General features: G+C 42.0%; 1 protein-coding gene across 1 annotated transcript; it reads right to left on the bottom strand.

Moving 5' to 3' along the window:
• Positions 1-1,129: 1,129 nt before the first annotated feature.
• LOC120054613 (alpha-1A adrenergic receptor-like) lies at positions 1,130-8,780 on the bottom strand. Its single transcript, XM_039002093.1, has 2 exons — positions 7,877-8,780; positions 1,130-1,680 (listed from the first exon to the last, which is right to left on the bottom strand). The coding sequence occupies exons 1-2, from the start codon at positions 8,778-8,780 to the stop codon at positions 1,130-1,132; spliced, it is 1,455 nt and encodes a 484-aa protein (XP_038858021.1).
• Positions 8,781-24,672: the final 15,892 nt, after the last annotated feature.

Below are 24,672 nucleotides of genomic sequence, written 5' to 3'. Positions count from 1 at the left end.
CACTGTGGCCAGTGCATATCCATGCAATTACTTATATGTGTGTGCTTGTGCGTGTAAGTGCATATGGATGCAATCTGCAAATAGCTCATTTCTTACTTGTTCATGGTGGATTTAGAGGTTTAGGGAGCAGTTATGAGGTCAAAACCCATGAAACGATCCCTCAGAAATCCACAGGAAGAAGTTAATCTTCTATCTGGCAGAGGAAAGGGGTATCATGGGAATGTTGGAGTACAAAGTATTATTGTCCATGCGTGTTTATGAAACGTGTGTTTATGAAATTACTGAGAATGAAAGAAAAACTGAGAATATCTCATATTCTTTTTATTGGAGTACGTGACATGGAATGACAGTATCCTCCTGGGTTCCTGCCTGCTTTAGACACAGTCATATACACTATTCTCACAACAGGAAAAGAGCTTGGTAAATGGTAAGACACTGGGAGAAAGGTAATCATTTTGAACAATATATGAGGTTACCATCAATAACCTATGTACAGACTTGACCTGTTAAAACTTGTAAACATTACCCAAGGAACAAACCATTTGGCTCTTTTATGAAATACCTTCACAAACCCCAATATCTTCTCAGGAATATCTGGAATAAATAATACATATATTGATATAACTAAAGTGTAGGTCCCAGTAAAATGACAGATCTCCCTGTGAAAAACCGGGAGGGGGAAATAGTTTGCTCTTAGCATAGTAATTTGGACTGTTTTTCTTTACTATTTAAATCAACTGAATAGTAAAGTGTGAAGAGTGGCAAAGACTGCCCGAGAGAATGTGCACGGGGGGAATTCATGTTCAAGTCTTAAAAAGTAGAAACATCTCAAGGTAAAACCTTGGTTTAGTGTACAAAAACAAACTTTTCTTCAGTCATTAATTCAAATCCACTGGCATTGTGTAACTGCAGTCAGAATATTACAAATATTAAAATATTTCCACCATCTCCTCCAGCTATTATTATTATTCCATCCTTGTAAACTCCACTGGCATAGACATGTATTCACTATTCACTTCAGTTTCCTTTAATAGTGCTGGACCTTGAGGGTGGATCATTGTTAGGGTTAAGAGTGAGGAGCTACAGTACATTCATACCAGAGACGATCCAAATCACTTATTATCTCTGGTTATACAGCCTCTCCATTTTCACACAAAGACAGCTGGTGGATCTTAATGATGGGCAGGGTCCCGTGTGGAGGGGGCTGGGGATGGCTGGGCCCCTGGCTGGGCCCCTGGCTGAAGCTCCTGTCTCTGATGCAACAGCAGGTCTTCAGCAGATTCTTACCGCACAGTTGGGCCACCTTAGCCCGTCCTGTCTCTACCGCTGTCCCAGACCCTGCCACGGAGCTTCCAGAGAATACCCTCCACTCCCTGCCATCCCTAGAGGAGGGTGTGCGGGACAGGGCTATGGAGGAGGAGGGGCTGAAGCAGGAGGGGTCCCCTCGGCCATCTAGTCTCAGAGTGAGAGAATGACCCTGAACCTGGGCTGGACCCGGGTGATGAGTGGCTCTGGACTGGGCTCTCAGACAGCGCACTCCCAGAATACTCTGGAAGGCCTTCTTAAACTCCTGGTTGGAACAGGGGTAGATGATAGGGTTGATGCAACTGTTGAAGTAGCCCAGCCAGAAGGTGATCTTGAAAACTGTGTCCGAAGGTCTGTATGCTGGGAATATGGAACCTATAATAGGCCACACATACCACACACACACACACACACACACACACACACACACACACACACACACACACACACACACACACACACACACACACACACACACACACACACACACACACAGACACACACACACAGACAAAGGGAAGAAAACTGATTATCATACTTGAGCTCTTTATCACAACACAATAACAGGTGTTTAACCCAGATTGTTATTTCAGAGTCTTTGTTGATGATATGACTACGTAAATCAGGATATCAACATGAGATAAGAAGAAACAATTAGAGGAACATATTTCCATTAAGATTTTGTGCCATACTTTATAACATTCCTAATACATCTAAATCCAATCAGGGTTAATGTTGATCACGTGTGAAAGAAGCAGATACTTTGTACACACTCAACAGAAGAGCCAAAGACTGTGTTGAAAAAAACACATTTATTTCCACTTGGGTTCAATTTATAGTTTTATCATATTTCTAGAGCTACCAATGTCAAGGTATTGACATCAAGGTATTTGTTGTATTAAAATTGCCTTCATAAATCATGCTGCTTCTGATTAGAGGGACTAATGTGAGAAAGTGTGAGAGTGTGTGAGCTGCACACTTAATAGTGCAGTAGAGGAAATGGTTTAAGATACACATTACATGCAGACTTTTCCAGTTCTTTAAAGTACTACTAGTACTTAAGTAGTTTTGGGGTGTATCTGTACTTTACTATTTATATTTTTGACAACTTTTACTTCACTACATTCCTAAAGAAAATAATGTAGTTTTACTTTGTACATTTTCCCTGACACCCAAAAGTACTTGTTACATTTAGAATGCTTAGCAGGACAGGAAAATGGTCCAATTCACGCACTTATCAAGAGAACATCCCTGGTCAGCCCTACATAAATGCTTAGTTTGTAAATTATGTCTGAGTGTTGGAGTGTGCCTCTGGCTATCCATAATTTTTTTAATGAATCATTGTGCCATCTGGTTTTCTTAATACAGTATAAGGAATATGAAATGATTTATAATTTTACTTTTTATAATTAACTATATTTGAGCAATAACATCTACTTTTGATACTAAGTATATTTAAAATCAAATACTTTTAGACTTTTACTCAAGTAATATTTTACTGGGTGACTTTCACTTTTATTTGAGTCATTTTCTATTAAGGTATCTTTACTTTTACTCAAGTATGACAATTGGGTACTTTTTACACCACTGGACTTTTCACACCAAATGCTTGACACATTAAAATAATGAAATGGCTGAGGTCTTGGATAGCCTTGAAATGGAGCATCTATCTTCAAAGGCAGGATGGGATGAGCTGTCTTGTGAAATTCTTTATTGGAGAGGCCGTCGGAGACAAAAATGAAAAATGACAGCGTGATGTGGAGATGGATAGAGAGGGGGAGAGATTGAGGAGAGAGAGGAGGTATTTTGAGCGATATGATTCTGTGCTAAGCACATCTCAGATGACTCCTACTGTGCAACGAGCAACAATAATTATATTACTCTGCTTGTGACTGAATTCATACATTTTGGAGCCTAAAACCTCCTAAGGGGGAACTTGATTGGTATTTGGTATTTTATTAGGATCCCCATTAGCTGTTGTAATAGAAGCAGCTATTCTTCCTGGGGTCCACACAAAACATAAAATATGAAATAATACAGAATATTAATGGAAAAGAACAGCTCGAGGACAGAACTACATACATTTAAGATTGTCGTTACTCAAGTAGCCTCATTTGTCTATAAAATGTTGAACCCATAAAAAGACAGTGATGCAAAACATGCTTTTTAAAGAAAACAGAGGTTATATAGTGATGTATAGCAAAGGAAAACAAGATAGATTGAGCAATAAATAATGGATGACCAATAGATATGTGCTTACTTCCCAAGAGAGACGTTTCCATACTGTACATCCAGGAAGACAAGGATATAAACTACTGCTATAGTACTGTAGATCATCATCAGAACCACCACCACCACCAAATATGATTCATATTGTTGATAATGATTTAAGATAACAATACCAAAGATACATGGCTGGCACCATAGCAACTACTGACTAACAACCACAGCACCAGCAGGAAGGGTGCAAAATACCACTACCCTTGTGAACACGTGAGCAAACCGTTGCTATGCTCTTGGTCATGCCTTCAGAAACGGCTCCTGGAATGTCAAGAAGAAAAAAGAACAAACCAGTCTCAAAATAAACACACTGCCAAGACAGTGATATCCCTCCTTAACCTTTAGACCCACTCAAATCCCCACAAGGGTTCGTTTATAAAGCCTGTCCCAATAAAACAAGCAAACAGAAATAACCATCCCCAGCCTAACACAATCAATCTTAAATGGAAAATCGTTATATTTAACAGGATAATAATAGATAACATTGTGACATGTTGTCCTTGATGCCTTCATGGTTTTGTTAGAAAGGGCAGCCAGCCATGGTTAGGGAGTAGAATAACCACCAAGAAGACCCAGCCCTCTGTTGCGCTTGCTATATTTATGAGCATGAGAGCGTATAATAAATCTGAACCCTGAGGGGTTAGGAAGTCCGGAGTTGAACAGATACATATTTTTTAAACACTTGATTTGTATTTCATTCCCACATTCTTCCTATACTAAAATTATGAAACTAACTAGCAGTGAGTGTAGTACACATTTGTGCTTTTGCTGAACTCCATATTGTTCTTTATTAAACAACCACGAAGGGGACCCGAGGTCGTCCTTCAATAAAAGCAATGATGTGATGACTATCTGTCCTTCCTGCTGTGATCACATTGTTGAGAATGCCTCTATGTGATAAGTGAGTTGCAAGCAAGAGCAATAGATGACAAGCCTGGGGAGAGAGAGAGAGAGAGAGAGAGAGAGAGAGAGAGAGAGAGAGAGAGAGAGAGAGAGAGAGAGAGAGAGAGAGAGAGAGAGAGAGAGAGAGAGAAAGAGATGGAGAGAGGCAGGGGGAGAGAGAGAGAGAGAGAGAGAGATGGAGAGAGAGAGAGAGATGGAGAGATGGAGAGAGGCAGAGAAAGAGAGAGAGAGAGAGAGAGGCAGAGAGAGAGAGAGAGACAGACAGACAGACAGACAGATAGAGAGATGGGGAGAGGCAGAGAGAGAGAGAGAGAGAGAGAGAGAGAGAGAGAGAGAGAGAGAGAGAGAGAGAGAGAGAGAGAGAGAGAGAGAGAGAGAGAGAGATGAGAGAGAGAGGTGGAGAGAGGCAGAGAAAGAGAGAGCGAGAAAAAAAACAGTTATCTTGTCAAATGCCAGGAAGACTTATTGGCTCAGTGGGGGCTCAAGTGTGTTATTGAAATATGAGCAGCTAACAGGTCCGGCAGCATGTGCTCAGCTCTCAGCAGCAGCATTACCACAGCAGCTCTTTGATCACACTGAGAAGATGACTGGGACAGAGGCTGACTGAAAGGGACTATAAAAACATTGAAAAGGGACTACCCACCCATGCTGAGAGTATCTCTGTTATCTGTGGAACCCTATGATGGCTCAGTACCTGGCTAGCCTAATGCTAGACCAGACCACAGCTTTTACCTGAGTTAGCTGCACTGCATCACTGAGACACCTGACACCCAAATTACAGTAACCCCTCAGTGGCCTTCTGAAAAACCAATTCAAATAACATCCAAACTATTAATTTGAAAAGCACTTAAGGGCTGGCTGGATAACAAATCAATAAGAGTGTCTGAAAATGAAAAATGAACTAGAAATGAATTAATAATGTCAATGTATACTGAACAAAAATGTAAACACACATGCAACAATTTCAAAGATTTTACTTAGTTACAGTTCATGAGGAAATCAGTCAATTGAAATAAATTCATTAGGCCCTAATCTATGGATATCACATGACTGGGAATAGAGATATGCATCTGCTGGTCACAGATACCTTTAAAAAATGGGCCTCACATTGGGCCTCAGGATCTCGTCACGGTATTTCTGTGCATTCAAATTGCCATCGATAAAATGCAATTGTGTTCGTTGTCCGTAGCTTATGCCTGCCCATGTCATAACCCTACCACTACCATGGGGCACTCTGTTCACATCAGCAAACTGTTCACCCACACAACGCCATACACGTGGTCTGCGGTTGTGAGGCTGGTTGGAGGTACTGCCAAATTTTCTAAAATGATGTTGGAGGCGGCTTATGGTAGAGAAATGAACATTCAATTCTCTGGCAACAGCTCTGGTGGGCCTTTCCTGCAGTCAGCATTCCAATTGCATGCTCCCTCAAAACTTCTGTGGCGTTGTGTTATGTGAAAAAACTTCACATTTAGAGTGGCCTTTTATTGTCCCAAGCACAAGGTGCACCTGTGTAATGATCATGCTGTTAAATCAGCTTCTTGATATGCCACACCTGTCAGCTGGATGGATTATGTTGGCGAAGGAGAAATGTTCACTAACCGGGATATAAACAAATGTTTATATATAAACAAAAAGAGAAATACACTTTTTGTGCTTATGGACAATTTCTGGAATCTTTTATTTCAGCTCATGAAACCAACACTTTACACTTTTTGTTCAGTTTAAATGGGTGTTCCAAAAGTACTCTAGGTCTCTCAGTAGCTCTCTATCACTCTCACTCTTTAATGTGTGAGCTTGCTTGTGTGTGCACACCACAGGAGGTTGGTGGTACCTTAATTGGGGAGAACAGGCTCATGGTAATGATTGGAGTGGAATCAGTGGAATGGTATCAATTACATTAAAACATGGTTTCCAGGTGTTTGATGCCCTTCCATTTACTCTGTTCCAGACATTATTATGAGCTGTTCTCCCCTCAGCAGCCTCCTGTGGTGCACGTGTGTGTGTGTGTGTGTGTGTGTGTGTGTGTGTGTGTGTGTGTGTGTGTGTGTGTGTGTGTGTGTGTGTGTGTGTGTGTGTGTGTGTGTGTGTGTGTGTGCGTGCGTGCGTGCGTGCGGGTGGGTGGGTGTGTAGTTCAACTCTCTAATGTAGGATCATTTCTTGAGACTGGTATTTTGGCTTGCCTGAAAATACTCTCAATAATTTCTACACAAAAGTGTTCTTTCATAATATGAAATAGTGAGGATGATAATATTGCCTATTCTGAAACTTTCATCAATCAGTTTTATTTTTTAAATAATACTGACTCTATTCAAAGCTTGTGTTAACATCAGAAAACGCTTACGGCAATTATACCTGTCTTTCAACATTTTGTGTGGTCTGAAATAAAAGCTACTGAAATTACTTTATTTTATTAGTTACACATGAAATACCACATTGTTAGTACGTGTATTCATATACTCATAAAAAAATAGTATGGTAGTTAAATGATATTTCAAAGCAGTCGTGTACGAAAGGTAATGTCACGCCCTGACCTTAGAGAGCCTTTATGTCTCTATTTTGGTTTGGTCAGGGTGTGATTTGGGGTGGGCATTCTATGTTCTGATTTCTATGTTTTTGTATTTCTATGTGTTGGCCGGGTATGGTTCTCAATCAGGGACAGCTGTCTATCGTTGTCTCTGATTGGGAATCATACTTAGGTAGCCTTTTCCTCTTTTGTCATTGTGGGAAGTTGACTTTGTTAGGGGCATTATAGCCCAAGTTAAGCTTCACGGTCGTTTCTATGTTTATTGTTTTGTTGGCGACATCATTATAATAAAAGTATGTCCGCTCACCACGCTGCACCTTGGTCTTCCTTGAACGACGGTCGTGACAGGTAAAATAACAACAGGATGAGGAGGAGATTGAAGTGTTGCATGTGTACACTTTCTGATGCAACATTTGACTTATTTCAGATTGTTTTAATTTGGCATCAATAAAAGGAAATCTTTGCAGATGCAGCCCATTACTGATTAATGGAAGAATAGCACATAGCTCAATATAATTCTTTACATTATCCACATCCTCACATAACATAAAATAACTTATTTATTAGACATGTAAATAAAGTTGTTCTACTTCTATGGTTGATACCGTATGACATAAGAAAGGTATGCATGATATGGCACCAGAGACTGTTGTGAAAATCTATTTTGGGAGTCATCCAACACTCTCTTCCTCACCCTCCCTCCGGCCAACAGCCATCTCTGCAATACATTTGAATTACAAAACCTCATAAATTCTTTTGACAAGTATAGATACAAGAGGGTGTGGCATTAACAGCATGACATGGTAGCTGTGGAGCATGGTCTACAAGGTAAGGAGCCTGGGTACAATGGGTAACACTCACCTATGGGCAGAACCAGGAAAAAAGGGAGCCAGCAGAGCACAAAGCAGCCAACCACAATGCCCAGGGTCTTGGCGGCCTTCTTTTCTCTGGAGAACTTCAGGAGACGCAGGGCGAAGTGTGTGCGGCTGTGCAGGGCCTCGTCCTCAGACACGGCCATGTTGCCGCGGTGGATCCTCAGCGTGACGCTCTCTGAATCTGACTTGTCTGTTTTGTGCCCCTCTCTCAGGCCCTGGCTCTCCTGGCGGGCCACCACATACACCCTACAGTACATAGACAGTATGATGGCCAGCGGGAGGTAAAAGGAGCCCACAGCAGAGAAGATGGCGTAGGCAGGCTCCTCTGTGATCTTACAGATAGACTCGTCTTCTGGAGCCGGCTCTTTCCAGCCAAACAGAGGGCCAATGGAGATGGTGACGGACAGAGCCCACAGGCCAACCAGGGCAAGCAGTGCCCTGCGCTCTGTCACGATGGCTGGGTAGCGCAGCGGGTAGCTGACCCCGATGTAGCGGTCCACTGAGATCACACACAGGCTCATGATGGAGGCTGTGCAGCACAGCACGTCCACCGCTGCCCACACATTGCAGAAGGGCCTTCCGAACACCCAGTACCCTAGGATCTCAAAGGTGGCAGAGAAGGGCAGAACGATGGAGCTCAGTAGGAGGTCTGCCACCGCTAGGTTGACGATGAAGTAGTGTGTGACTGTTCGTAGGTGTCGATGACAGACCACCGACAAGATAACCAGGATGTTCCCAAAAACCCCACATACAATAATTGTCCCAAGTATCAGTCCCAGCACGACAGCCTTGACCACATTGAGCTCTGGGACAAACGCCTGGCTGCAGTTGGAGCAGTTTTGTGTTGGATGCTCTGGGGTCATGTTCATGTTGTCTGCTATAGGAACCATCTGTTCTCTAGAAAGTATTGATACACTGTCCTGCCCTGTACTGAACAGTAGACTGACAGACAAACAGTTAAGTTCGCTGAGAGAAGACAAAGACATCAGAGCACTTTCCTGAGAGCCATTCAAATAATGATCACATTAAGTCTGTCATGTCAAAGCTTCATTTGACTCATGTTGTCTTAAACTAATGGGCAATTACAATTAATCAAAAATAGAAAGCTATGGGCTTGTTTAAAACACTGATAGAGACAAGCATTGTGTATGCAGAGGAACGCTATTTAACAAACAAAAGCTAATCCATCTTGAGATTATCCTTGATGTTAAACCACAAGTTATAATACAGCTGGAGACCTAAAATATATTTGATGGAGTGTGGAGTTGACTCTGACAGTCTGACCTATCAGAGGAGTATTTGGTTACTGAGGATCATTATCATAGGCATAGGTTCTGGGGTCCCTCTCTTTGATTTTCCCAATAGCTAGATCAAAGTGAACAAGTGCAAGTCTGTATCATATCAAAATGTTGAATAGTGGGAAGAGGAAGTGAAGCATATGCAATCTGTAAAAGTGTCAATGCGAGTAGTTTGGTTTTAGTTTGGTCCAGTCCAAATGGAAGTGAATACTGAACGATGTCCTCCCTGTTAAAGCTTGAGCTCCAGACCAGACCCCTTGCCAGGGTAGGAGGTAGGGGGGTTAATACAGGTGAAAAAACAGGCCAGTCCCAGGGCAAGTCTGTCCAAGTCTTCTGAATGTTGGGACAACCTGTCTGGACGTGGATGAGTTCAGTAGTTACTGTGTGTCTGTGACGTGACTCCCCCTGTAACAAAGAGATACAGCCACAGTGATGCTTTGCTCGAGTAAGGAAAAGTGTAAGCTGGTTTGACATCCAACATCCACAAAAGATCTCATGCAAAATCAACTCTCATCAGACAAGTGCATCTTATAAAAATGTTCAGACAGCCACATTTTGCATTCTGCAGCATGTTTCAATATCATTAGCTGTTCAAAAAACTGTCTCATATCCATCGCCATTGTATGGGAGCGAGAGCATGTCTCAGGAACGCCCTCTCCTCTGGCTGATCAATGGAGCTGTGGCCTTATTTTGTTGTTATTGATTGGACATGTTGGTTGAAGAATACAGAGGCAGATCCAGCCATGGACACGAGTGACCAATAAAGTGCAATAAAGCCCACAGGGGCACGTGCCCCCTCAGATTTGTCCTGTTTGAAAATTATTGTTTTGTTACATTTTTTTGTTTTTGTTTCTTTGTAATACTACTAGCCACCCAGCAATTGTATGAAGTTGGCTTTATCTAGCCCAGATTGAGAACCTATCTCACAACCTCAATTAGCTACCAAGAAGGCATTACAGGCTATCAATCAAGTTAGAGTAGCTAGCTTGTCTATCTTAGCTGGCATGCCTGCTGGCAAGGTTGGTAGAAAAGCAAGTAATAACTAAATGTACTGAATAAAACTCACATTCCTTTCAATCTTTTACCCAGATTTTATCAGCAATGCAGAGTATATTTTGTTTCTTTAAAAAAAAGAAACACCAGTCAGGAGGATAGAGACAGATCAAGAGGTAGGCTTAGATATGCAAAACGTCAGTACAGAGACAAAGTGGTGTCGCAATTCAACGGCTCAGACAAGACGTATTTGGCAGGGAATCCAGACAATCACGGATTACAAAGGGAAAACCACCCACGTAGCGAACACCGACGTCTTGCCCCCGGACAAGCTAAACACTTTGCCCGCTTTGAGGATAACACCACCCTCAAGGACTGTGGGCTCTCATTCTCAGTAGCCAACGTGAGTAAGACATTTTAGATTGTTAACCCTCGCAAACCTGCCGGCCGAGACGACATCCCAAGCCGCGTCCTCAGAGCTTGCGCGGACCAGCTGGCTGGTGTGTTTATCGACATATTCAATCTCTCCCTATGCCAGTCTTCTGTCCCCACTTGCTTCAAGATGTCCACCATTGTTCCTGTACCCAAGAAAGCAAAGGTAACTGAACTAAATGACTATCGCCCTGTAGCACTCACTTCTGTCATCATGAAGTGCTTTGAGAGACCAGTCAAGGATCACTCAACACACGTGCTTCGTTTGTAAATGATGTCTGAGTGTTGGAGTGTGCCCCTGGCTATCCGTAAATGAAAATATAAAAACAATAAAATGTTGCAGTCTAGTTTGCTTAAATTATTTATAATTTTACTGTTGATAAGTATATTTGAGCAATTACATTTACTTTTGATACTTAAGTATATTTAAAACCAAATACTTTTTGACTTTTGCTCAAGTAGTATTATTTACATACACCTTAGCCAAATACATTTAAACTCAATTTTTCACAATTCCTGACATTTAATCCTGGTAAAAATTCTCTGTCTTAGGTCAGTTAGGATCACCACTTTATTTTAAGAATGTGAAATGTCAGAATAATAGTAGAGAAAATGATTTATTTCAGCTTTTATTTCTTTCATCACATTCCCAGTGGGTCAGAAGTTTACATACACTCAAATAGTATTTCGTAGCATTGCCTTTAAATAGTTTAACTTGGGTCAAACGTTTCAGGTAGCCTTCCACAAGCTCCCCACAATAAGTTGGGTGAATTTTGGCCTGTTCCTCCTGACAGAGCTAGTGTAACTGAGTCAGGTTTGTAGGCCTCCTTGCTCGCACACGCTTTTTCAGTTCTGCTCACACATTTTCTATAGGATTGAAGTCAGGGCTTTGTGATGGCCACTCCAATACTTGGGGTCATTGTCCATTTGGAAGACCCATTTGCGACCAAGCATTAACTTCCTGACTGATGTCTTGAGCTCCTGCAGTCCCTCCTGCAGCAAAGAACCCTCACAACATGATGCTGCCACACCCATGCTTCACGGTTGGGATGGTGTTCTTTGGCTTGCAAGCCTCCCCCTTTTTCCTCCAAACATAACGATGGTCATTACGGCCAAACAGTTTCATCAGACCAGAGGACATTTCTCCAAAAAGTACGATCTTTGTCCCCATGTGCAGTTACAAACCGTAGTCTGGCTTTTTTATGGTGGTTTGGGAGCAGTGGCTTCTTCCTTGCTGAGCGGCCTTTCAGGTTATGTCAATACAGGACTTGTTTTACTGTGGATATAGATACTTTTGTACCTGTTTCCTACAGCATCTTCACAAGGTCCTTTGCTGTTGTTCTGGGATTGATTTGCACTTTTCGCACCAAAGTATGTTCATCTCTAGGAGACAGAACGCGTCTCCTTGCTGAGTGGTATGACGGCTACGTGGTTCCATGGTGTTTATACTTGCATACTATTGTTTGTACAGATGAACGTGGTACCTTCAGGCGTTTGGAAATTGCTCCCAAGGATGAACCAGACTTGTGGTGGTCTACAATTATTTTCTTCTGAGGTCTTGGCTGATTGATTCAAATGATGTCAATTAGCCTATCAGAAGCTTCTAAAGCCATGACATAATTTTCTGGAATTTCCAAAGCTGTTTAAAGGCACAGTCAACTTAGTGTATGTAAACTTCTGACCCACTGGAATTGTGATACAGTGAATTATAAGTGAAATAATCTGTCTGTAAACAATTTTGTGAAAAATATCTTGTGTCAAGTAGATGTCCTAACCGACTTGCCAAAACTGTAGTTTGTTATTGTCACGCCCTGACCATAGAGAGCTTTTTATTCTCTATGTTGGTTAGGTCAGGGTGTGATTAAGGGTGGGTTATCTAGGTGAATTATATTTCTATGTTGGCCTGGTATGGTCCCCAATCAGAGGCAGCTGTTTATCGTTGTCTCTGATTGGGGATCATATTTAGGTAGCCATTTCCCCATTGTGCTTTGTGGGATCTTGACTATGTATATTTGCCTGTGTTCACTTTTATTAGCGTCACGTTTCGTTTGTTCGCTTTATTATTTTTGTTCTTTGAGTTTTTTCTCTTCCTATTAAAAGAGATGGAAACATACCACGCTGCATCTTGGTCCACTCTTTTCGACGATCGTAACAGAAGATCCCACCACAAACGGACCAAGCAGCATGGCCAGGAGTAGGTATCCTGGGCCTGGGGGGATATCCAGGAGGTAAAGACATCCTGGACTTGGGAGGAGATAATGGCAGGAGACAAAAGCCTTCCATGGAAGCAGACGCAAGTGGTGAAGGAAGGACAATGACGACACCGGGGTTCACGGCCACGACGGAAGCCCGAGAGGCAGCCTCCAATTTTTTTTGAGGGGGGGGCTGGCGGGGTGGTTGGCGGAGCTAGGTTTTGAACCAGAGCCAACTCCCCGTACTCACCGTAAGGATCGTGTGACCGTTCAGGCACCATGTTATGCAGTGATACGCGCTGTATCCCCAGTGCACCTTCACAGCCCAGTGCGTTCTGTGCCAGCTTCCCGCACATGCCAGGCTAAAGTGAGCATCCAGCCAGGACGGGTTGTGCCAGCTCTACGCTCTAGACCTCCAGTGCGCCTCCACAGTCCAGTACGTCCTGTGCCTCCTCCCCGCACTCGCCCTGAGGTGCGTGTCATCAGCCCGGTGCCACCTGTACCGGTCCCACGCATCAGGCCTCCAGTGCGCCTCCACAGTCCAGTACGTCCTGTGCCTCCTCCCCGCACTCGCCCTGAGGTAAGTGTCATCAGCCCGGTGCCACCTGTACCGGTCCCACGCATCAGGCCTCCAGTGCGCCTCCACAGTCCAGTGCCTCCTCCCCGCACTCGCCCTGAGGTGCGTGTCATCAGCCCGGTGCCACCTGTACCGGTCCCACGCATCAGGCCTCCAGTGCGCCTCCACAGTCCAGTACGTCCTGTGCCTCCTCCCCGCACTCGCCCTGAGGTGCGTGTCATCTGCCCGGTGCCACCTGGGGGTTCCCAGTCCGGAGCCTCCGGCGACGAACCACGGTCCGGAGCCTCCGGCGACGAACCACGATCCGGAGTCCCCGGCGACGAACCACGGTCCGGAGTCCCCGGCAACGATCTATGGTCCGGTTCCTCCGGCGACGATCCACGGCCCGGAGCCCCCGGTGGCAATCCACGGTCCGGAGCATCCGGCGACGATTCACGGTCCGGTTCTTCCGGCGACAACCCACGGTCCGGTTCTTCCGGCGACGACTCACGGTCCGGTTCCTCCTGAGACGACTCACGGTCCGGTTCTTCCGGCAACAAGCCACGGTCCGGTTTCTCCGATGACGTGTCCACGAGCGGAGTGGGTACTTCGCCCCGCGCCGGAGCCATCCCCGACGGTAGATGCCCACCCGGACCCTCCCCTATTGAGTCAGGTTTTGCAGCCTTAGTCCGCACCTTTGGGGGGGGGGGTACTGTCATGACCTGACCATAGAGAGCTTTTTATTCTCTATGTTGGTTAGGTCGGGGTGTGATTAAGGGTGGGTTATCTAGGTGAATTATATTTCTATGTTGGCCTGGTATGGTTCCCAATCAGAGGCAGCTGTTTATCGTTGTCTCTGATTGGGGATCATATTTAGGTAGCCATTTCCCCATTGTGCTTTGTGGGATCTTGACTATGTATAGTTGCCTGTGTTCACTATTATTAGCTTCACGTTTCGTTTGTTCGCTTTATTGTTTTTGTTCTTTGAGTTTTTTCTCTTCCTATTAAAAGAGATGGAAACATACCACGCTGCATCTTGGTCCACTCTTTTCGACGATCGTGACAGTTATCAAGATATTTGTGGAGTGATTGAAAAATTAGTTTTATTGACTCCAACCTAAGTGTATGTAAAATTCTGACTTCAACTGTATATACACTAACTTTTGAAAGTTTGGGATCACATAGAAATTTCCTTGTTTTTGAAAGAATCAAAAAATGTTGTCCATTAAAATAACATCAAATTGATCAGAAATACAGTGTAGACATTGGTAATGTTGTAAATGACTATTGTAGCAGGAAACGGCAAAATTTTCATGGAATATCTACAGTTGAAGTCGGAAGTTTACATACACTTAGGTTGGAGTCATTAAAACAAGTTTTTCAACCACACACAAATTTGACGAACTGACTTGTTGGAAAGGTGGCATCCTATGGCAGTGCCACATTGAAAGTCACTGAGCTCTTCAGTAAGGCCCTTCTTCTGCCAATGTTTGTCTATGGAGATTGCATGGCTGTGTGCTTGATGATACACTCGTCAGCAACGGGTATGGCTGAAATAGCCGAATCCACTCATTTGAAGGGGTGTCCACATACAGTACCAGTCAAAAGTTTGAACACACCTACTCATTTAAGGGTTTTTCTTTATTTTGACTATTTTCTACATTGTAGAATAATAGCGAAAACATCAACACTATGAAATAACACGTATGGAATCATGTCGTAACTAAAGTGTTTAACAAATCAAAATATATTTTATATTTGAGATTCTTCAAAGTAGCCACCCTTTTCCTTGATGACAGCTGGGCATACTCTTGGCATTCTCTCAACCAGCTTCATGAGGTAGTCACCTGGAATGCATTTCAATTAAGAGGTGTGCCCTGTTAAAAGTTAATTTGTGGAATTTCTTTCCTTCTTAATGCATTTGAGCCAATCAGCTGTGTTGTGACAAGGTAGGGCTGGTATACAGAAGATAGCCCTATTTGGTAAAATGCCAAATCCATAAGAAGATAATTGCTTGGGCCAAGAAACACGGGCAATGGACAATTAGACTATTTAAAATCTGTCCTTTGGTCTGATGTGTGCAAATTTGAGATTTTTGGTTCCAACCGCCGTGTCTTTGTGAGACACAGAGTAGGTAAACGGATGATCTCCAAACGTGTGGTTCCCATGGTGAAGCATGGAGGAGGGGGTGTGATGGTGTGGGGGTGCTTTGCTGGTTACACTGTGATTTATTTAGAATTCAAGGCACACTTAACCAGCATGGCTACCACAGCATTCTGCAGCGACATGCCTTACCAACTGGTTTGCGCTTAGTGGGACTATAATTTGGTTTCAACAAGACAATGACCCAACACACCTCCAGGCTATGTAAGGGCTATTTGACCAAGAAGGAGAGTGATGGAGTGCTGCATCAGATGACCTGGCCACCACAATCACCCAACATCAACCCAATTGAGATGGAAAAGCAGCCAACAAGTGCTCAGCATATGTGGGAACTCCTTCAAGACTGTTGGAAAAGCATTCCTCATGAAGCTGGTTGAGAGAATTTCAAGTGTGTGTAACAGTTTAACTTTAGTCCGTCCCCTCGCCCCAACCCGGGCGTGAACCAGGGACCCTCTGCACACATCAACAACAGTCACCCACGAAGCATCGTTACCCATCCGCTATTAGCGCGCTCCACCGCTAACTAGCTAGCCATTTCACATCGGTTACATGTGCAAAGCTGTCATCAAGGCAAAGGGTGGCTACTTTGAAGAATATAAAATCTTAAATATATTTTGATTTGTTTAACACTTTTTTGGTTAATACATGATTCCATATATATTATTTCATAGTTTTGATGTCTTCACTATTATTCTGCAATGTAGAAAATAGTAAAAATAAAGAAAACCCCTTGAGTGAGTAGGTGTCCAAACTTTTGACTGGTACTGTATATGTGCATATATAGTGTATTTCAATATCAGTGACAACCTTTTATAAACACATTATCTTTGAAATGCTTTTATCCTTGACTTCATCAATCTCTATCCCATGTCCGTGTAAATCAATGTGGGATAATCAATACATCACATTGTGACAACTGTAAGCCATGTTGATTACGATCTGGATTCTAATGCTGTACTGTTCATGTTTAACTCCTCACACTGCACCATATTGTATGGCATCAATTTACTTGCTTTTGGTTTTACTCGCACTTGTCTTTTATAATTACCAGAATGCACTGTTAAATAATGGCAGTCTATGCGAAATATTTAGCATTTAGAATTTTTTTGTTTTTATCCAGATTTACTAAGCTTTCGTCACGCTTTTTTTCAGTTACCCACTGGTCACAGACGCCAATTCAACGTCTATTCCATGTTGGTTCAACGAAATTTCATTGAAATGATGTGGAAACCTTGTTGATTCAATCCGTGTGTGCCCAGTGGGAAGGGATAAAAGACTAAAAACAAAGCTAAAACATAAAACTGTTCCATCACAATAACAGCCTTACTCTTTCTTCTAACCTTTCTTTTACATTTGTATTCTCTCGTCCTGAATTTAATTATCCTTTGAAAGAAAAACAGATGCAGAATTTGCACCTGCTGCAAACGCTTAGCAAATATGTCCCTTTATCTCAATTTATCTGTGTAGATTAAGAATAGAAGAGAAAATTGGATTTGATTGTTGACTTTAATGACGTCAAAAATCTTAAGACATGCCGTGCTAGATCCTTTTATATAATTAATCTTGACTTTGATATATGGCGGAAATGCAACAATCTTTCTGGCTGTCTCTCCTGTTTCAAAACAAACTTTCACAATGTCTCACATAAAATGCCCACTGTCTCGCTGCTCAGTGGCAATTGGTACGTGGACGTCATCTATGGAATATGGTTTTGATAAAATGCCTGACGTTGACAACAGAGTAGAATACTAAAAGTGGAGGGAAACAGCCCTAGTGGATTTATATTGGGTTATGATAAGCAGCTTTGACTGAGAAGATGACATTAGAAGTTAATCTGATTGCAGCTCTTAAACTATATGTCCATCAGTGTCAAGGTTTATGTATTCTAACCAAACCCCCTCTCTTGCACTTTGCACGCACCCTATCCATTAGACCTGCCATGCAGAATAGGTGAGCAGGGGCGGACTAGCCATGTGGCATTTCAGGCAAGTGCCAGATGGGCTGGTCCATTTTTAGGCCAGTGGGCATGTCTAACTTGTCTCTTTTTTTGCGCAATGTGATCATTATTTGGCTAATAATAGGTACCTCAAGGAAAAAATGAGCTGATGTGTTAGAAATGCCAGGGCCAATTTCTGGTTCCAGAGCTGATACAATGGGTGGGAAAAACGCAGATGTGTGTTGATGGTTCTAAAGTATTACTTAGTCCGCTACTGTCCTCCCTCGATATCTCCTCTGTCACATTATTAACCACAGCGTGACCTTTCCTCTGTGCCCCACTGAGTCCTGCTCCACACTGGCTGAGCAGCTGCCGAAGCAGCCTGGTGGACTCCTGTGTGCAGTCAGCTGCCATCCACATTCACACCTCCAACCAGCTCCTGCCTGTGCTGTGCTGCTGGAGCTAACACTGGGATGGTGCAGCCATATTACTCACAGTATGGTTATAACACACAACAGCACTTGGCTTGTGTCCTACAGATGTAGAATATTAATTTGATCACCCTGTTGCAGGAGAACTGTCCAGCAACACAGGAAATGTAAAATATGTAGTGTATTTGAGGTTTAAAAAAGCTTCTAAAGTTTGCAATTTCCACTTTGAAATTTCAGACTTGATTTGCATTTACGAAAAATATGTCAACCCCTACAAACATGTCCATTAATTATAATCCACATAATAATTCACATTTCCTGTTGGTGCAGGATTATTTTCCTGCTGTAGGAAACTGGCTCAAATTAAAATGCTACATCTGTAGCAGGATGAGAGTGCTCATTTGCTTTAAGGGCAATATAGGGTGCTAAGACTGTAATATATCTTGGGTTGTGTTCTAGCAGGATAAGAGAGTGCTAATTTGCTTTGAGGGCAGTATAGGGTGCTAAGACTGTATCTGATTCTCAGCCACTGAAGTGTGTGGAACAAATTAAAAACAGCCCATGACAAAGTTATGACATTTGTTAGTTCATTTCTCCAGAATAATCAACAATGACAGTTGCATCATTGTCACCCATGAAATCTCAGTTGTCCTCAGCCTAGTGCCCTGTAGGCAACATCTGGATGTTAGATATTAGGTGCATACCAGACTCAGGTGCACAGGTCTCCTGAAATGTCTCAATAAATTACCACAAACCCAAACTGCAAACACATTGTACTAAAATCAAGAAAACAGGGATCGTTTGAGTCTAGCAAGCTGCACAAACAGTCAAGATAAGTCATGGATGGTTAAAGGCAAGCATTACATTAAGCCTGAAACATTGTGTCCGCATAACTGCAATCGTGACTGCCCCTACAGCAACATCCATTCTGTCCAAGATTACATTACAAATACTGGTACGCTTTAATGAACAGCCATCACATAGTATGGGGCTGCTCAGCTATCACATGGCATGGGGTGGCAGGTAGCCTAACGGTTAGAGCGTTGGGCCAGTAACTGAAAGGTCACTAGTTTGAATACCCAAGCTGATAAGGTGAAAAATCTGTCTATGTGCTTGAGCAAGGCACTTTAACAGTTGATCATAGCAGACCCAGAATTGTGACCCCACTCTCTCCGAGGGTGTATCACAGGGAGTTGGGATATGCAATAAAACACATTTCCAATTTGCATGTGTTGAATACACACTTGTACCTGTGTGAAATAGGACAAATATAAGCACCCACCAAATGATTAGTATGGTTGTATTCACTGTCCCTTACCAGTAGCTCTAATGCTCAATAGTCACACTGTTTGTTTTTCACGTACATTATTGGACTAGACCTATTTCAGCTCAATTCTATGAAATAAAACTAGGAAGGAAGCAAATTAATACAGTATGTGTGAAAAAAATGCATCAAAGAAATAGAATACACAATTTGTAAGAACATACCATTTCCTCTGCAAAGAAAGAAAGATAGTAAGAAAGAAAGAAAGGAAGACATAGAAGCCATAGCCTAACAAATAACGGGTTCTCCTTACTGCTCTTCGAGGCTAATGTAAAGTGCAATGCAATAAACAATTAAACATATTATTTCAGGTATCGTTACTAGCCTACTGCAGGATACTGTCATTGTACACATTTTAACTACACAAGCCAGGCTCTGCAAAAGCAGCGGATATCTAACGATGATTATGCTATTAGACCACTATTGAAAACGACAAAGTTTATGAAAATGCAGATATTTATGATGAACTGTAGACACTAGAATGAACCGTTTTCATTCTGTACAAAATAAGAAGAATGGGAGAATGAAAAAGTCGAGTAGATATTCGAGCTTTTGTCCGTGACTGTGATTCTCATAAATGGAACCGTGTTCAATATAACTGGGTGTAATTTTACCCCCAAATTAGACTATCCTACATTTAATCTCTTTAGCCTATTATTCCAATGCAGCCCTGCGTACAAGTAGCCTATGCAATGCAAGCAAACGTTAATAACATATCTGTAGACAATCAACCAAAATATATTGCAATAAATGAGTTAACCTACTTCTTCAAAAAACTTAAACTCGATCCCATTGACAAAGGCAATCAATAAAACATTTTTACCGGACCGGCATGCTACTCACCTAACTCTTTATCCTTGTACGGATGGTTTGAACATCAACAAATGTCAAGTATACGGTAAAGCAAAAAGGAATATGAAAAAGAGGTATTGTTAGGTGTAATCATGGTGTAATGACTGCGGGCTTATGTGATGTGCTCCGCTATCTTGACCGAGGTGAGGCATCTGATATTAACGCAGATAGCCAAGTGCGCTCCTAATGGAAAGCCCTGGGATCCCGCATTACAAGTGCTGCTCTTCAAGAGCATTAACTCCTTGAAACGATGACTACGGAATTAGTCATTGCTACCATCACCCCTTCACTCCCCTGCCTCCGCATAGGCTTCATTATAACTTATACCTCTCTTTCCTTCATCAGATTAGCATCCCTTTGCGTCATCACTATTTATACAGAACTTTTGATTTCCCCAGCAATATAAACAGGGTGGCGGCACAGCAATGTTCCATGGTTTCCAGAAAAGAATGGTTCATTATAACGCGATCAAACTAAGGAATATAATAAAACAGATTTGGAGAGCCTGTTTAGCCGTTTATTCCTTAATTAATTGCTGTACAGTTATGTTTCTTTAAACTCAAAACTATTGAGGTGGAAGGTCCATAAAGAAGAAATAAAGTTATACAAAATGCCTAAAGCTCTCCCCCTGTTTGTAATGCTAAAATAAATATGCCTGCAGGTCTTTTAGTTTGTAAATGTAATTTCACTCGCTGCACAATTAACTTAATGGCAAAAGGCAAAGCATGGAATCTCCCTTGACTTGTACATTTGCTTACTCTTTAGAAGAGCTGCAGAACAAAGCAGATGATTATGTGTTGTGAATAAAAAATATTGGTCTTATATCTCTTATGGACCTCAAACAAACACACACACACACACACACACACACACACACACACACACACACACACACACACACACACACACACACACACACACACACACACACACACACACACACACACACACACACACACACAAATAGTATAAAATGCCATGTGATTGAAATCTTATCTGTTTCCCAGATGGCTCCAGATATAAGGGGTTAATGGGTGCAGTGAGAGATGACTGTAGTAGGACCCTAAATTATTTTATCAGGGATAGATGTCACTGTCCCTGAAAAGACCATCTGACCATCTCTGGCTTGTCCTATACTCTCTCTCTCTGTCTCTCTGTCTCTCTGTCTCTCTCTCTCTCTCTCTCTCTCTCTCTCTCTCTCTCTCTGTCTCTCTGTCTCTCTCTCTCTCTCTCTCTCTCTCTCTCTCTCTCTCTCTCAATTCAATTCAATTCAATTCAAGGGGCTTTATTGGCATGGGAAACATGTGTTAACATTGCCAAAGCAAGTGAGGTAGATAACATACAAAAGTGAAATAAACAATAAAAATGATCTCTCTCTCTCTCAATTCAATTCAATTCAAGGGGCTTTATTGGCATGGGAAACATGTGTTAACATTGCCAAAGCAAGTGAACTAGATAATAAACAAAAGTGAAAACAACAACACAAATGTACAGTAAACATGACATTAAATAATAAAGACATTACAAATGTCATATTATGTGCCAATAGTTAAAGTACAAAGGGGAAAATCAATAAACATAAATATGGGTTGTATTTACAATAGTCTTTGTTCTTCAGTGGTTGCCCTTTTCTTGTGGCAACAGATCACAAATCTTGCTGCTGTGATGGCATAATGTCGTATTTCACCCAATAGATATGGGAGTTTATCAAAATTTGGTTTGTTTTCGAATTCTTTGTGTATCTGTGTAATCTGAGGGAAATATATGTCTTTAAAATGGTCATACATTTGACAGTTTCCACCTAATTTTGTGGGCAGTGGGCACATAGCCTGTCTTCTCTTGAGAGCCTACGGCGGCCTTTCTCAATAGCAAGGCTATGCTCACTAAGTAGGTACATAGTCAAGTTTGGGTCAGTCATCGTGGTCAGGTATTCTGCCACGGTGTACTCTATGTTTAGGGCCAAATAGCATCCCAGTTTGCTCAGTTTTTTGTTATTAATTCTTTCCAATGTGTCAGGTAATAATCTTTTTTTTCTTCTTCTGATTTGGTTGGGTCTAATTGTGTTGCTGTCCTGGGGCTCTGTGGGGTCTGTTTGTGTTTGTGAACACAGCCCCAGGACCAGTTTTCTTACGGGACTCTTCTCCACGTTCACCTCTCTGTAGGTGATGGCTTTGTTATGGAAGGTTTGGGAATCGTTTCCTTTTAGGTGGCTTTAGAATTGAACAGCTCTTTTCTGGATTTTGATAATTAGCGGGTATCGGCCTAATTCTGCTCTGCATGCATTATTTGGTGTTTTACGTTGTACACTGAGAATATTTTTGCAGAATTCTGCATGCAGAGTCTCAATTTGGTGTTTGTCACATTTTGTGAACTATTGGTGGGTGAGTGGATCCCAGACCTCACAACCGTAAAGGGCAATGGGTTCTATATCTGATTCAAGAATTTTTAGCCAGATCCAGATGGTATGTCGAATTTTATGATCCTTTTGATGGCATAGAAGGTCCTTCTTGCCCTGTCTCTCAGCTCTTTCATAGCTTTGTGGAAGTTACCTGTGGCGCTGATGTTTAGGCCGAGGTATGTAATAGTTGTTAGTGTGCTCTAGGACAATGGTGTCTAGATGGAATTAGTATTTATGGTCCTGGCAACTAGACCTTTTTTGGAACACCATTATTTTTGTCTTACTGGGATTTACTGTCAGGGCCCAGGCCTGACAGAATCTGTGCAGAAGATCTAAGTTCTGTGGTAGGCCCTCCTTGGTTGGGGACAGAAGCACCAGATCATCAGCAAACAGTAGACATTTGACTTCAGATTCTAGTAGGATGAGGCCGCGTGCTGCATACTGTTCTAGTGCCCTCGCCAATTTGTTGATATATATGTTGAAGAGGGTGGGGCTTAAGCTGCATCCATGTCTCACCCCACAGCCCTGTGGCAAGACATTTGTGTTTTTTGCCAATTTTAACCGCACACTTTGTGTACATGGATTTTATAATGTTGTATGTTTTTCCCCCAACACCACTTTCCATCAATTTGTATAGCAGACTCTCATGCCAAATTGAGTCGAAAGCTTTTTTTAAATCAACAAAGCATGAGAAGACTTTGCCTGTGGTTTGGTTTGTTTGTTTGTCAATTGTGGTGTGCAGGGTGAATACGTGGTCTGTCGTACGGTAATTTGGTAAAAAGCCAATTTGACATATGCTCATTACATTGTTTTTACTGAGGAACTGTACGAGTCTGCTGTTTATGATAATGCAGAGGATTTCCCCAAGGTTGCTGTTGACGCATATCCCACGGTAGTTATTGGGGTCAAATTTGTCTCCATTTTTGTGGATTGGGTGATCAGTCCTTTGTTCCAAATATTGGGGAAGAGGTTAGAGCCAAGGATGATGTTAAAGAGTTTAAGTATAGCCAATTGGAATTTGTGGTCTGTATATTTAATAATTTCATTGAGGATACCATCAACACTCTCTCTAATTCTCATCCATTGTAAACTGTTCATAGCTTGTTTGTTTTCAAACTCATAAAGATTCAACACCAACCCAAGCCTCTAGAACGCTATCATAGCAGAGCTTTGGGAATCCTCTTTCTCCTGGCAGATGAGCAATGAACCGCCTCTCAGTACCTGCTGCTACTGCTTTGGGAAGATTCACTTTCCCCTCCTAACACTTACATAACCATGACAACTCCTAGTTGTTAATCACCACTCAAAATTACTAGCAATGGTAGTAAACATATTTCACAATGACAACATTTGGGTTGCACATTTGGGATCATGCAGAGTAAATCTGGTCTGACCCTTCCTTCCTGCACATCTGCCATTTAATTTCACTGATGTGATATTATCAGTGATGAAAAAATATCAAAGACATCATTAAATTGAATGATGGAATACGAACACATGTCAAAAAAAGAGATTAATTTGGTTAGAGATGAGAGATTTCTCTAAATGTTAGAACAATAGCAGACTATTACTAATACAGATTGTATCTCTTTCCCTCCCTTTCCACCACCTCTCTCTGTCTGTCTGTGTGTGCATCTTGTCAAGTTCCATCTGTAAAAGACCTGTCAGAATGGCAATTATCAGTCTGAGCCTTTCAGACACCAGGGCAGACTGCTGAGTTTTGACAATTCTAAAATCAATTAAATTAGACAGGTAGAGCACGTTTCACTTAATTTAGGGACATATCTTGTCTAAACATTCCTACAAATATTGCCATTTACACTGACACTCACCTTAATGACTTCCCTTAGAGACCCAGCTAGAACATTTGGTTCTTTGGAAGTTGTGGGTACAGATGTTTTTGGTTTCACAACGGTTGTGGGAATGAAGCCATACGTTTCCTGACCGATAAAACTGAAATGTTGCCTCTTCTGGGAATGTTTATTTTTAGGTTGCAGGGAGGTTCTGAGAATGTTTTACTCTGGTCCCTTGAAAGTTTTCCTGTATTTTTTACTTGTTTTATTTAACCTTTATTTAACTAGGCAAGTCAGTTAAGAACAAATTCTTATTTACAATGACAGTCTTTATTAATTCTCTGAGAATGGAAATTATAGGTTATTTGGAGGTTTTTGAATAACTTCCTTAAAACTTTCCCTGACTGTTTCAAT

This window comes from Salvelinus namaycush, chromosome 1 (genome assembly GCF_016432855.1).
Source record: "Salvelinus namaycush isolate Seneca chromosome 1, SaNama_1.0, whole genome shotgun sequence".
Lineage (NCBI taxonomy): Eukaryota > Metazoa > Chordata > Actinopteri > Salmoniformes > Salmonidae > Salvelinus > Salvelinus namaycush.
This window is presented reverse-complemented; position numbering and strand designations above follow the sequence as displayed.